Genomic DNA, 15614 nt, shown 5'->3' on the forward strand with positions numbered 1-15614 from the left:
AGCAATGTTTAAATAATTTTACATGGATCACCCACATACCCATCACATGGATTCTGCCAATAACATTTGTTTATCATGCATATGTCCATCGAGCCATCCCTCTAGCTACCCATCAGTTCATTTAGGTTTTTGGATGCATTTTAAAGTAAGGTGCAGAACCAGTACACTCCCCGAACACTCTAGTACATGTACTGTCAACTAGAGTTCAATATTTGTTTATAGTTTTTTCTTTTGATATAAAATTTCCATACGGTAAAGTGCATACATCTTAAGTGTATATTCTCTAAACCCAAACCTCTGTCAAGATATAGACCATACCCATATCCCAGGAAATGCCTTTAAGCCCTTTTCCAGTCAACCGCCACTAATCCCTTACCCCTCAGAAGTACCCTCTAGTCTTGTTCAGATTAGTTTTGCCCTGGGACAGTAACTTGGAAGTGTCCTCTTCAATTCCATTCTTATCACTTCCCTTCCCTGCCATGTTCAGTGCCCCCATCCCACGCCGTCACACCCCTTCCGACCTTTGCTAGGCAGCTCCCTCTGCTTCTGCACTTTATTCCAGTTTAGATCAGGTGTCACTACCTTTAAGAAGTGTCTTGACCACACGCCCCATGCCCACAGCTCACTCCCACTCAAAACCTGCACTTCTCTGCCTTGTAAATACCAGATTATTATATTGACTGTCCCCCTCCCATTTTCACATTCGACTGTGGGCATCTCGAGGGTAGAAACTGCATCTCCCCACGCTTAGCATTGTCCCAAGTTTCAATCAATAGTTCAGAGGTCAATGCACAAAGTTCACTGTTGAGTCTGTAAGGCCAATACAACATTAAAGTGTTAAAACACCAACCTTCCTTCCTTCCTTCCTTCCTTCCTTCCTTCCTTCCTTCCTTCCTTCCTTCCTTTCTTTCTTTCTTCTGAGATGGAGTTTTGCTCGTCACCCAGGCTGGAGTGCAGTGGCGCATTCCTGGTTCACTGCAACCTCCGCCCCCTGAGTTCAAGCCATGTTCCTGCCTCAGCCTCTCGAGTAGCTGGGATTACAGGTGCCTGCCACCACCCCAGGCTAATTTTTGTATTTTTAGTAGAGACAGAGTTTCACCATGTTGGCCAGGATGGTCTCGATGTCCTGACCTCAAGTGATCTGTCTGCCTCAGCCTCCCAAAGTGCTGGGATTACAGGCATGAACCACCGTGCCCAGCCAAACCTTTTTCCTTTTCGTTACCATTTCAGGATTCTGTTTAAAACAGAGGTAAGAAATGAGGTTTATTTGAAGCCAGGCCCTGTACAAAATCTTTTGTTAGTTGAAATGTTTCTCAGAGGTACATAAAGCCTCTAAAGCTCTTATTACCTATTTACTAACCCTCCCTTTTAAATATGTTTACTGCTTTTACTACTAGATTTTTTTAATGGAAGACATATTTTTACTGTTTCCTATTTGCAAGATGGGAAAATGGAAACAAAGTTTCTGTTCTCTTCTCGTAAGGACACTAATTCCATCACAAGGACCCACTCTATAATCTCATCTAACCTCCCAAAGGTCCCATCTCCAAATACCATCACACTGGGGGTCAGGGTGTCAACATATGAATTTGAGAGGGACACAATTCAGTCTATGACATGGACTCTGTTCCTAGTGCAGAGTGGTGGAACGAAGGAGGCAGTTACTGCAAGCATGAATACATCAGCACATGGTCTGGCTCATCACAGAGGGCAAAGGTAAGATCCCGTGAACTTTGTGCTCCACAGCCACAGTGTTACAGAAACACTCTCTTCTCTAGAAAAATGGAAGGATGAGGCAATGTTGGGCTAGCATTCCTGCCTGGTATCATTGGCTGAGGCTGAGCAGTGGCTTCCCTCTTTGCACAGGAAAAGGGCTCTCCAGTTCTCCCAGGTCCCCACGACTCCCTGTCATATTAGACTCTGTTACCTCTCTTCTTTGATTTACCCACGACCTGGCCAGAGCAGACACTTAGGTTTGTTACCTCTGGTTGGTGACTGTGGCTGACAACCTTTTTTGTGGTTCTAGACACTTTAGAATCTAGTGAGAGTTGTGGACCCTCTCTCTAGCAAGAGCACATCACAACATATTGTGCATTCAATTTAGAGGTTTGTGGCCTCTCCTAAGCCCAGGCTACAGACTCTCAGGGTGAGAATTTCTGAGTCAGAGATAATGTTGTCCTCTTCCATCTTCAAACAATCTTTTCCCATGGTTGGCTCCTTCTCAACACTGGAGTTTCAACTCAAAGCAACTCCTAGATGTCTTCCCTGACCCATAGTTAGGTAGCTGTCCATCCTCCCACTCCTGCTCCTTTTTATCTCAGCTTTTATTTTCCCTAGGAGACTTCTCGCTCTCTGAAATGGTCTGGTTCAGGCTGTATTGTTTGACTTAGCCCTCACCCCCTAGAATGTAATGTTAGCGGGCTCTGTAGCCCAGCGGTACCCACCAGGCACTTGGTAAGAGCTTGCTGAAATGCATTAATGATTGGAAGTGTGTCTGGAGTTGGTTTCTTCCAGTGGGTTCCTAGTCTTGCTGACTTCAAGAATGGAGCAGCGGACCTCCGCCCTGAGTGTTAAAGCTCTTAAAGATGGCACAGACCCAAAGAGTGAGCAGCAGCAAGATTTATTGTGAAGAGCAAAAAGCTTCCACAGTGTGGAAGGACACCCCAGACGGTTGCCGCTGCTGGCAGGGGTGGCCAGCTTTTATTCCCTTATTTGGAGCCCCCACACCCCACCCCGCGCATGTTCCGTTTTTGTCCTATCAGAGCGCCCTTTTTTCAATCCTCCCTGCAATTGGCTTCTTTTAGGATCCTGCTGATTGGTGCATTTTACAGGGTGCTGATTGGTGCATGTTACAGAGCACTGATTGGTGCGTTTTACAGAGCGCTGATTGGTGCATTTTACAATCCTCTTGCTAGCTACAGAAAAGTTCTCCAAGTCCCCACTCACCCAGGAAGTGCAAATGGCTTCACTTCTCAGAAGGATCCCTCGATCTCGGGCTCCTAGAGGCTTCAGGCAGGAGGAGCCACGTGAGAGAGAAACCCTGCCTGCGGTGACCTCCCGTTCCTAGACCACCCACCCGGAGCACAGCGCTCGGCTGTGCCCGTGAACCTCGGGAGGGCGGAAGCTTCGGGGCCGGAACGGGTGTGCACGGCGCGCCGGTTACGGGGGGGCAACTTAACGGGCCGGACCGCGGCGACTACCGAGGGTGGTGAGGGGCGGGCCGGGCGGGTGTCCCAGGCGGCGGCGGCGGCGGCGGCATGGCAGGGCGGCGGGTGAACGTGAACGTGGGCGTGCTGGGCCACATCGACAGCGGCAAGACGGCGCTGGCGCGGGCGCTAAGCACCACAGCCTCCACCGCCGCCTTTGACAAGCAGCCGCAGAGCCGCGAGCGCGGCATCACGCTCGATCTGGGCTTCTCGTGCTTCTCGGTGCCGCTGCCCGCGCGCCTGCGGTCGTCTTTGCCCGAGTTCCAGGCAGCGCCCGAGGCCGAGCCCGAGCCCGGCGAGCCACTGCTTCAGGTTACGCTGGTCGACTGCCCCGGGCACGCCTCCCTCATCCGGACCATCATCGGCGGTGAGCGCGGGCCGGGGCGGGAGCCGGGCTCAGGGACGCGGGCGGAGCGGCCGGGCCCCGTGTCCGAATTCGCTCGAGCCTATGCCGGGACGGGAAATCGCCCCACCTCACTGGTGGGGCTCCTGAGGCCCCAAGAGGCGGACGTGACTTGCCCAGGGCCCCGCAGCAAGCGAGCGGAGGCTATGAGATTCAGCTTTTCCCATCCAGCACAACCAAGTTGCAAGGTGCCTTCCTTAAAAAAAAAAAATCAAAAAATCCCTACCAAATGTGTTTATAGTACATGATCAAGAAAAGAAAACTCAAAATAAGAAAACTCAAAAGCCACAAAAAGGGTATACATACAAAGGCTGTCTCCATTCACCTGTCATTTGGTCTCCTGGTTCCCGTTCCTAGAGCCAACCGCTGCTACCAGTTTTTGTATCATTTCAGAAAGGCTCCACGTCAATATAAGCATATCTGTGTGTATGTATAAATCCCTCTTTCCCTCTTCCTCTTAGACACGATTTCACTCAACATTGTGTCTGGAGAGTGCCCCATATCTGTACACATAAAGCTACATCATTCTTTTTAAAGCTCACATAGGATTCAATTGCACACTTGTACCAACATTTTCTTTTTCTTTTCTTTTTTTGTTTTCTTTTTGAGACAGAGTCTCGTTCTGTCGCCCAGCCTGGCGTGCAGTGGCACGATCTCGGCTCACTGCAACTTCCGCCTCCCGGGTTCAAGCGATTGTCCTGCCTCAGCCTCCTGAGTAGCTGGGATTACAGGCGCGCGCCACCACGCCTGGCTGATTTTTTTGTATTTTTAGTAGAAACGGGTTTCACCATGTTGGTCAGGCTGGTCTTAAACTCCTGACTTAATGACCCGCCCACCTTGGCCTCCCAAAGTCCTGGGATTATAGGCGTGAGCCACCACACCCAGCCTGTACCAACATTTTCTAAACAAATCTTTTAATGATGGACGTTTATGCTGTTTCCAGTATTTGCAAACCATTTTGCATGAATATTCTAGAATAGAAGTCTTTGGTATGTTCGTATATATGCAGGATAATAGAACTAACTGGCTGGGGCAAGGGGCATGTGTGTTTTCGGTCGTGGTGGGTACTGCCAAAATGCCCCACAAAGAGGTACCATTAATTTTTAATTATACATGTAATACATGAATATATGCTACTTGTGAAGAAATAGAACATCACAAATAAGACAAACATTCCCTTACCCACTCCTCTGTCCTAAATTCTGTACCCTTCCTATCTCTGCAAATGAAAAGACCACTGTTTGTTTGTTTGTTTTTTTCTGAGATGGAGTCTTGCTCTGTTACCAGGCTGGAGTGCAATGGTGCAATCTCGGCTCACTGCAACCTCTGCCTCCCAGGTTCAAGCAATTCTCCTGTCTCAGCCTCCCAAGTAGCTGGGACTACACGTGCACATCACCACGCCTGGCTAATTTTTATATTTTTAGTAGACATGGGGTTTCACCATATTGGCCAGGATGGTCTTGATCTCCACCTCGTGATCTGCCTGCCTGGGCCTCCCAAAGTGCTGGGATTACAGGCGTGAGCCACTGTGCCTGGCTGAAAAGACCATTATTATACCTTTGTGGATTAATTTTCCAAACCCATTTAACTCCACTTAAACATATGGATAGAGCTTTAAAACATGTTTTGTTTTTAGAAAAAAGTGATACAATAATATAAACACATGGTATAAAAGGGTATATAGCTAAAGAAGTATACTTCTCACTGCTGACCCCAGTACCTGATTACCTTTCTGTTCCCATTTTCTTGTGTTTCCTTCCAGCAATATTCTGTATGCCACACATGGGAATATATGTTGGGCATATGATAATTGGCTTGGTGGCAGATGGCCTCACTGGTCATTGGGCATTCTGGGTCCCAGCTATAATTGTGAACTTATTAAGTACAGTACTTCATCTTTGTTACCTCCCAACTGTTTCATGTTACAGGCAATCTGAGATCATTTCCCCATTTTACAGTAGAGGAAATAGAAGTCTGAAGAGGCAAAGGGACCTGCCCGGGGTCACACTATCTAAAGTCTTCTCCTCAATCCATGTTTCAGTCAGGTGAATTTCAAGGGGTACACAATTCTCTACCCATTCTTTCCCGCCCCCTTATAACTGAATTCTGTTTGGTCACATCAAAATACGTTTTAGAACATGGACTCTGAGCCAGTCCAGACTGGAGGTGGAAGGCAGAGGTTAAAAAATGAGACGGCGAGTTTTTAGTGTTTTCTAGTAAATAGGGTAGATGAGTGGTGAAGGACATACTTTTGGAGTCAGACAAAACTGAGCTTGAAGCCTAGCTTTCTTTCTTCCTTAGCTGTATGACGTTTGAACCTAATTCTGGACCTTGCTCCAACTGGAAGATAGTGGTAACCACACAACTATTTATTGGCTTGACTTTTCTTGTGTATTTGCTGCTTGCCAGGCAAACCCTGCAAGGAGCATGGTGGTTACCATTTAATAGTTGAGAAAATTGGGACTTAGGGAGGCAGGTAGTTAGTGAAACAGTCTGGGTCTGCCTGACTCCAAAGCTGGAGTCCTTTGCATGCTTCCCCAGGTTACCCTATAGTTCCCCCATCCCCTTCCAACATACATGCATACCTCATGTTATCGCGCTTCACTTGATTGTACTTTGCAGATAGTGGTTTTTACAAATCGAAGGTTCAAGGTAACCCATCCAACAGCATGTGCTTACTTTGTGTCTCTATGCCACATTTGGGTTATTCTTAACAATATTTCAAACTTTTCATCAAATATTAAGCATCAAACATTTCACTTCATTTCAAACACATGTTATCTGTTAATGGTGATCTGGGATCAGTGATCTTTGATGTTACTATTGTAATTTTGAAGTGTCACAAACAATGCTTATATAAGGCAGCAAACTTAATAAATGTTGTGTGTGTTCTGACTGCTCTACCTACTGGCTTTTTCTCTGTCTGTCTCCCTCTCCTCAGGCCTCCCTATTCCCTGAGACACAACAATATTAAAATTCATCCAGCTAATAGCCTTTATGTGTTCAAGGGAAAGGAAGAGTTGCAAGTCTCTCACTTTAAATCAAAAGTTAGAAATGATTAAGCTTAGTGATGAAGGCAATGTTGAAGGCTGAGATAGGCTAAAAGCAAGGCCTCTTACACCAAACAGCCAAGTTTTGGACGCAAAGGAAAAGTTCCTGAAGGAAATTAAAAGTGCTACTGTAGTGAACACACAGATGATAAGAAAGCAAGACAGCTTTATTGCTTTATAGAGAAAGTTTTAGTGGTCTGGATAGAAAATCAAACCAGCTACCACATTCCCTTAAGTTGAAGCCTAATCCAGAGCAAGGCCCTAACTCTTCAATTCTGTGAAGGCTGAGAGAGGTAAGGAAGCTGCAAAAGAAAAGTTTGAAGCTAGCAGAGGTTGGTTCATAAGGTTTGAGGAAAGAGGCCATCTCCAGAACATAAATGTACAAGATGAAGCAACAAGTACTGATAGAGAAGCTGCAGCAAGTTATCCAGGAGATCTAGCTAAGATCATTGGTGAAGGTGAGTACACTAAACGGATTTTCACTGTAGATGGAACAGCCTTATATGGAGAAGATGCTATGTAGGACTTTCATAGCTACAGAGAAGTCAATGACTGGGTACAAAGCTTCAAAGGACAGGCTGACTCTTGTTAGGGGCTAATGCAGCTGAAGCCATTGCTCATTGACCATTCCAAAAATCCTAGGGCCCTTAAGAATTATGCTAAGTCTACTCAGCCTGTGCTCTTGAAATGGCACAACACAGCCTGGATGACAGCACATCTGTTTATAGCATGGTTTACTGAATATTTTAAGCCCACCGTTGAGACCTACTGCTTAGAAAAAGTCTCCTTTCAAAATATTACTGATTATTGATAATGCACCTCGTCACCTAATGGCTGTGATGGAGATGTACAAAGAGATTAATTTGTTATCATGCTTGCTAACACAGCATCCATTCTGCAGTGTATGGGTCAAGGAGTAATTCTGGCTTTCAGGTCTTATTATTTAAGAAATATATTTCATAAGGCCATAGCTGCCCTAGATAGTGATTCCTCTGATGGATCTGGACAAAGTAAATTGAAAATCTTCTGGAAAGGATTTATCATTCTAGATGCCATAAAGAACATTTGTGATTCATGGGAGGAGGTAAAAATATCAACATTAAGAATAATTTGGAAGAAGTTGATTCCAACCGTCATGGATCTAAGGGGTTCAAGACTTCAGTGGAGCAAGTCACTGCAGATGTGGTAGAAATAGCAAGAGAGTAAGAATGAGAAGTGGTGCCTGATGATGTGACTGAATTGCTACAATCTCATGATTAATCTTGAGTGGATGAGGAGTTGCTTCTTGTGCATGAGCAAAGAAAGTAGTTTCTTGAGATGGAATCTACTCCTGGTGAAGATGCTGTAAACATTGTTGAAATGACAACAAAGGATTTAGAATATTACATAAACTTAGTTGATAAAGCAGTGGCAAGATTTGAGAGGATTGACTCCAGTTTTGAAAGCAATTCTGTGAGTAAAATGCCATCAAACAGCTTCACATGCTACAGATAAATTTTTGTAAAAGGAAGAGTCACCTGATGTGGCAAACTTCATTGTCTTAATTCAGTAGATTGCCACAGTCACCCCAACCTTCATCAACCACCACCCTGATCAGTCGGCAACCATCACCATTGAGGCAAGACCCTCCACCAGCAAAAAGATTACAACTTGCTGAAGGTTCAGTAATCATTAGCATTTTTTAGCAATGAAGTATTTTTAAATTAAGGAATGTTTATTGTTTTTTGAGACATACTGCTATTGCACACTTAATTGATGACATGTCATGTAAAGATAACTTTTATACATATTGGGAAACCAAAAAATTTGACTTGCTTTATTGCGATATTCACTGTGCAGCAGTGGTCTGGAACTGAATGCACAATACCTTTGAGGTATGCTTCATTTATAGAGAAGCTCTTCATGTTGCAAAAAAGTTTCAGCACTTGCCTGGTCCTATATAACCAATTGTAACGCCCCCAAGAATTCGGCAAGTTTTTTATTTAGAAGAAGAACTTATTTTTGTATGTACGTTGTTGCTTATCTTGTCTCATCTCTGGAGTAGGGAGATTTATCTTCTTAAAATGTGGCCTGAGTGCAATGGAATGCTGAGACCAAGGCTGCTACCATTCTTCCTTGAATAGATCAGAGACCCACCTTCCTTTTCAGGGAATTGAGAAAAACAATTTTTTTCTTGTAAAGAGAAGGCGTTCCCCATTGAGTGCCTGCTCTGGCCCAGGCCTGTTGCCAGGAACTTGCATCTATGCAGCCACCCTGCGTGGTGGGAGTGTTAGCCTTATTTCTCAGATGAGGAAACCCAAGCAAAGTGCCTTGGGCTGGTGTTGGAACCTAACTGTGCCACCCCTAACCTGGATCTGGTTAATACCTTCAGTTCACCTCATGGTCCACAAACTCGTGGGCATCTTTGCCTTCTTGAAAGGGCCATCCTGGCTTATGGCACCTGGACTTCTACAGTTCTGCCCCCTGCCTGCTTATTCTCCTCCTCCCTCTGATTCATTCTCTGCACAGTGGGCATTGCTCTCCTTTTACAAGTGTTCATCAGATCATGTCAGCCCTACACTTGACAAGACTTTCCAGTGAGTTGTCATTATGCTTGGAGTAAAATCCAGCCTCTTTATGGCCCATAGGACAATGGTCTGGCTCTCCTTTCCTCTGATCCCATCAACGACTGCTCCCCACTCTGACCTTCAGTCACGATGGCTTCATTTCTCTTCCTCCAATGGGCCCAGCGGCTGCTTCCCTCAGGATATTTGCACCTGTTGTTGCCTCTGGTACGTCTGGCTCCTTAAGTCTCTGCTTGAATGGCACCTCCTCAGCGGCCTCTCCTGCCCCACCTATCTAAAGTTGTCTCTTCAACCCTCAACCCCTCATACTTTCTCATGTCCCTGTTTCATTGCCCCAGCAGCCCTTTTCACTACCTGACATTCTTCATGTGTTTACTTGTTGAGTATCTGTCCTCTGCTAGAATGTGATCTCCATGAGACCAGAGCATGAACCTTGTCTGTCTCATTCACCAGTGTTCTCAGCGCTTAGGCCAGAGCCTGGCATAGAATAGGTATTCAGTAAGTTCTGGATGAATGAAGCCTGTGTACCAGCTCCTGGGCTAGCCAGTTTTAGTGAGCAGAGAACCTTCTTTGTGGGTTAGTGGACAGAAGGCAACTAGCTTAGGGCCTGGCCTGTAGCGAATTATGCAGGTTGGTTCTTTGTCCTACCCTTTAGGAGCTTACATCAGAACCCAGGAGAAGACACTGCTGTGTACAAAGTGATCTTCTGGAGTTCTTTGCACAAGGGCAAAAGCAGGAGTAACTCACTTTGCTGGGGGGTGGAGTATAGGGTGCAAATGGGAAAAGAAGACCTTTCCTAGGCAAGGGCAAGGCTCTGAGCCTTAAACATGCCATTTGTGTCTCAGCATCAGAGATGACTGCCTGCATTTAGGCATGGCTAGAAATTGGCATGGTGTGTGGGAGGTGTGCTAAAGATGAACCTAGAAGGGTTGTCAGGGCCAGACCCTAGAGAATGGCCCTTAGTGTAGATTTTTCCTTAGGGTCCTGGAGCTCCCTGGAAGGCTGTTAAAGCAGGTGTGTGATATGATTGGGCCGAGCTTTTGACAGAAAGTTGCAGGATTGCTGGGCAGGGATTCCCACTGGCAGCAGGTGTGGTTTTCTCTCGCTGCACCGGCACCTGGCATCCCTGGGAGATCGGGCTCTTGTTAGAGTTCCTTGCTACTGTGAAAGATTTAGACCCCCTGTGGAATATGTTATCCCCAGGAGAAGGAAATTATAACAGTTGTCTGAGTTCTGTGATGATATCTCTGAAGTTTAATATATCTTAAATTAAAGCTGGCTCTAATTCCACTGCACGTGCACACACACACACACACACACACACACACACGAATCCTATCTTAACTTAGATAAAATTGGGTTTATCTCCCTTGATCCATGTGGCCACAGATAAAACTAAGTGGTGCTGTAGGGTTAACAATGATAATTGTACTTACCATTATTTAGTGCTTGTCCGTATGCTGTTTTTTGTTTGTTTGTTTGTTTAATCTTCACACGATTCCTAGGAGGTAAGAGTTGATATTCCCATTTTACAGATAAAAAAAACCATGGCTCAGAGGTCAGGGAACCCAGTTAGTAAGTGTCAGAACTAGGTTTGAACTCATATTGATCTGACTGCACAGCCCATACGCTGGCATTCAGTGTGAATGAAAAAGTGTACCCATCCATTCCAGCCCCCTGTAGTGGTTCAGAGCAGTATTTTTCTTGAATCCATTTTAGAGTATAAATCTTTCAGGGTTACAACTTCAAAAAGATTCAGTAATGTATGTTTTAAAGACTTGGGTGGGGGTGAGGGAATTAGACTCATCCTCAATCTAACTCTGGCAGGAAAGAGGAGGGCTGAAAAATGCTGCTATCTTGGCTTGGCAATTTATAGTCCTCTGATGGCTGTGAGGATTAACAGTGTATTGTCTCCCAGTCTTTTGTTTCAGTTGTTAATGAACAGCACTGCAACTTGTCGCCTGGACCTCTTGCCTTCTGTACACACCATTTTAGCGGTGCCTCCTGTGTGGGTCTGACCCTCTCTGAGCCCTCCCTGCCCAGAGCTGAGGAGGGCTGCAAAAGACTTCTAAGTCTGACTCAGGTTGCTCTTCTTGAAGGAGAGAAACATCCAAGAGCCTACAAGATTTTTGTCTCTGCAGCCTGGAGAGAACATTCTTTGTAAAACTTAAGCTACTTTGCCTTTTCTGTTTTTCCAGGCTTCTGTGTTCTTGGCGCCCATGTGGAGAAGGCCCTTCCCCTTTGATCTGTTTTATTGAGGTGTGTGCCCTTCATTCTTTCTGCAGATGCCCTCTCTGGACTCATAAATGAAAGAAGGGGTTCGTGTGTGTGAATGAATTTCAACCAGATTTTTTTGTGATACCCGTTAGGCATCTGCATATATCCCCAGAAAGCAGCCTGCTCCAGGCAGATATAACATACTGGTGGCTTAGCCAGGTAGGCCTTGGTGTCCTTGAGGAATTTGGGTGTTATTCTAATGCAAAAGCAAACAAACCAAATGCCACTTTTGGTTTTCTTTACCCCTAGTCTTTTCGGGAGAATTTGTGTAGGAATATATTATGTGAAATTGTGGTAATTATGTATGTTTGTCCTAAAATACTGAGGCATATTTGAAGGAGTTCTAAGTGGAAATGCTTCCTTCAGCTTTACTTCTTTAGTTCCTAGTATCCATCAGGCCTTAGTTCCCTGTTTCTTTGTGTCCGTCCAGTGAGAGCTGTTTCTTTCTCTTCTTCACTGAAAAGTACACACCATAACTAGAAGATTCTACTCTCCAGTACTGCTTCTTCGACGTCCTCTACCACTGACTAAAGCTGAGGCTGACACTGGAGTTGCTTGCCTTCACTTGCTTCAAAGACTCTTATGTTCAATAGAGTCTGCCTCACTCAGCACTAAAGTGTACCATTATTCAAGTACAAGTTTTCTTGTTTTGCCTGGTACCTTATCGCTCTCTGACCCCACCTGATCTCCTCATATGCTGGAGTGCCTTTAACTCTCTCCAGGAGACTCAAGTTGAGCTTTGTCTGCGGCACCTTCTCTTGGCGCTGGACAGCGGGTGACTTTGCTTTAGCTTGGGTGACAGTGTGGGAGTAGTGCAACATCAGAGACACAGCCTTGAGTTTAAATTAATGCAGAATATTTGAGCAGGAACCAACAGGAAAGAAAAATGGAAGCAGGTAGTCATATTTCATTCTGTTGGGGTACATTTTTCTTCTCATGGGGCTTGCCCTTGAGAACAAAACATATCAAATGTTAAATCAAAGAATATTTTTGTAGTCATGCTAGGAATAGAAAATAATGCAAAGACTCTGGCTTCTTGAGGCAAATATTTTGCTGGAAGGTTATAATCAAAGTCAGAAGGAAATCATAGCCATAGCTTTTGGTAAAGCTGTAATCATTTAAAATTAATTGCTTTTAAACTTTTCACTGAGCATCCCCTTTGTTTTCTATCAGCATGTCTCTTGGGTCTTCGGAATCATTCCATCCAGGTTGGAATAGGATTTGGGCAGGCATCCCAGGAAACAACCCATAAATTAAGCCCTGAGACATATTCCCCTTTCTGTCATTCTTTTGTTTGATGGAGCCTCAACCAGGCTGGGGATGAGATACTCTTGCCTTAAGAGCTCAATTCTGTGTCCCCTTTACCAGTAAAGGCTTTGATGTGTGGAAAATGATGGTATCTATAGCTCTGGTATTCTGGGTATCTTGGAGGCCCAGTCTTGGTGAGGGTAGAGCCTGGCACTTCTGAGGCAGCCTCATGGTAGGATAGGGAGCTGGAGTGTGAGTCCTCATTCTTCTAGGCTCTGGACTTGGTTGCACAGCATGCATGCCTCTTGGTGTGAACACTTCACTCCAATGGCCGGTTTCTATGTCTCTTCTTTCCATTAGCCTGGAAGCATGATGGGGTAGAGACAATATCTGAATCATCTCTGTAGGTCTACGGCCAACCCAGAGCCTGGCATACAGCAGATAATAATTTTAAAAACATTTTAAATTTTATATAGTGTTTATATAATTTTTAAAAATAATGTTATGGTACGTAAATTACATAACGTAAAATTCACCCATTTCACTGAGTGTACACTAAGTGAACACTCAGTAGTTTTCACTATACTCATACAGTTGTGTAGCTATCTAAATCTCAGTTTAGACCATTTTCGTCACCCCATAAAGAAACCACATCCCTACCAGTAGTCATTCCCCATTCTCTCCTCTCCCAGGCCTAGGCAACCACAAATCTACTTAATGTCTCTGGATTGACCTGTCCTGGACATTTCATATAAGTAGATCACACAATATGTGGCCTTTTTGTCTGGCGACTTTTGCTTGGCCTCACTGTGTTGCCCAGGCTGGTCTTGAACTCCTGGAGTTAAGCAGTCCTCTTGCCTCAGCCTCCCAAAGCGAGGATATGCTTTTAAAGTTCATTCACGTTGTATTGTGAACCAGTATTGCATTTTTTTGTAAAAAAAAAAAAACTATTTCTATTGATTTCTACTTGTGGTAAAGTACAAATAATGTACAATTTGCCATCTTAGCCATCTTAAGTGTACAGTGTGTGGCATGTGCTCCTCAGGCTGCCTCTTCTTTCTGTGATTTGCCTGGCCTATGGAGACATTTGGGCTGGTAGGCCTTGTTTTAATGGCTTTCGGCAGCTTGTGTGGTGGGAGAGGACTACATGGAGCTGCATTTGGTGTTTTTCTCCACTCACTCAGAGATTCTACACATACATGTTGCGTGGCTTTGTTTTGGACGTGAGGGCAGATACACAGTCATGCCTGTCTTCAAGGGGCTCACAGTCCCAAGTAGGGAGGAGGAAGCCAGGCAGTGCCAGCAGCCAGTTTAAGATGCGGAGTGGTAAGGGCTTTGATCAAGATGGGCATAGAAATGTGAGTACCTGCCTGGGGTGGCAGGTAGGGAATCCTGCTGGAGGAGACACACAGCTGGGCCTGGAAGGATGACCTGTGGATTTCCAGGCTGAGAGATCCAGGAAACAGCCTTAGCAGAGTCCAGAGGCATGGAAGCAGCCCTGGCTAGAGAAGGGGAGTGGTCAGGGTGGCTGGCACTTGCACACAGCGGGGCGTGAAAGGAGGTGAGGCCAGGTTGGCTGGGTCACAGGCCAGTCCAACTGGCTTGTGGGAATTGTGAAGGATGGTTGAGATTTTACATTTTAGAAGATGGGAGGCATTCCAGCTAGAGGACTCAGAGTAAACAAGGACCTAGAGACAAAGGGAGGACTGGAGTGTGACTGGGATGTCAGGCCAAGCTTCCAGAGGGTGGCCAGGACCAGATCTCAGGAGCCGGGATAGTCTCTTCTGGGAGGAAGGCTGGTAGGTTTTAAGCTTCTGGTGGCTTTTAGTGAGCTCCCTGAGTCTGAGGAGAGGGCTGTGACAAGTGGTCCTAGGGCCTGGCGTTCCTTTCCTCATTCCAGCTTCAGCTTTCTGACCCAGCTGGATGAAGGAGAAGAGGAAGGACACCTTAGGCAGGCAAGGCGGACGCCGTCAGCAAGGAAAATGGGGCTCTGGGGTTGCAGACGTGGCAGTGCTGAGCAGTGGCCAAGGGATAGTTCTGCCTCTTGGAGGGAGAGGAAAGAATGGACTTTTGGAGAACCCTTGCTGTCTGCTGGACACTGTTCTAGACCCGTGGCTCTTGCTGCATCCTCCCAGCCAGTCTCCGAGGGAGGCGTTTCCATCTATGTTGCTCAGCTACTAGAAATGAGGCTCTGAGCAGTAGGCAGTTTGCTGCAGGGCACACAAGTAGCCAGTGCCAGGCTCTGGTTTCAGAGGCCCTGGCTTTGCCCAGGAGCTGCTCTCAGACCTTAGCACATGCCTGCTTCCATAGAAAATTGTGGCTCCTGAGGAGCACTTTATATATAAATCAAATTGTCAAAAATAGAGATTTCTGCTTCTATTCTCCCCTGGATTATTTGAGTTTTTGTCTTTTGTTAATTGGGTCTTTTATTTTCTTGTGCTGTGTGATTAGGCTCCTGCTGCTTTGAAGTGGCCTTTGTTGGGTGGGTAGGGAGGACTTAGTTAATGTGGGTGATCCTCTCTTGGCAGGAGAAAAAACAACTTTTGCTGTTGAGAGAGAAGTTGACTTTCCCTCTTTCCATATCTCTTGTGTTGTGATGATTCCTCTCTTGTCTTGAGGCCTTCAGGAAGACTAAAATAATTTCCTTTGTCTCTAACCTACTTCCTGAGGATATTTATTTGGTGCCATGCACAGGTGCTGCTTAAAGATAAACCTGACTTTTTTCTTTTAAAATTAGTGCTTGAAATTTGCTAGCATTGCCCTGTCTGGCAGCAGGAACTTGCCTTGCTTGGCCTGGTGGCTACATCCTTTACCATAGATTTATTTGGATTGCTTAGAACTCTGGAGGGTCAGTGGCTTGTCCTTG

General features: G+C 45.5%; 1 protein-coding gene across 4 annotated transcripts in view; it reads left to right on the top strand.

Moving 5' to 3' along the window:
- Nucleotides 1-3176: 3176 nt before the first annotated feature.
- The window catches only part of EEFSEC (eukaryotic elongation factor, selenocysteine-tRNA specific), a 265744-nt gene continuing 253306 nt past the window's right edge, over nucleotides 3177-15614 (top strand). For 2 of the 4 annotated variants that reach the window (XM_063630221.1, XM_055259114.2), the window contains exon 1: nucleotides 3185-3573. In XM_063630221.1, coding sequence (XP_063486291.1) covers nucleotides 3258-3573 — 316 coding nt within the window. In that variant the 5' untranslated portion in view covers nucleotides 3185-3257. Of the gene's footprint in view, nucleotides 3574-15614 lie in introns of all 4 variants that reach the window. The other 2 variants (XM_055259113.2, XM_063630222.1) reach the window with 2 other exon arrangements.

The sequence above is a fragment of the Symphalangus syndactylus genome, chromosome 21, assembly GCF_028878055.3.
Source record: "Symphalangus syndactylus isolate Jambi chromosome 21, NHGRI_mSymSyn1-v2.1_pri, whole genome shotgun sequence".
Lineage (NCBI taxonomy): Eukaryota > Metazoa > Chordata > Mammalia > Primates > Hylobatidae > Symphalangus > Symphalangus syndactylus.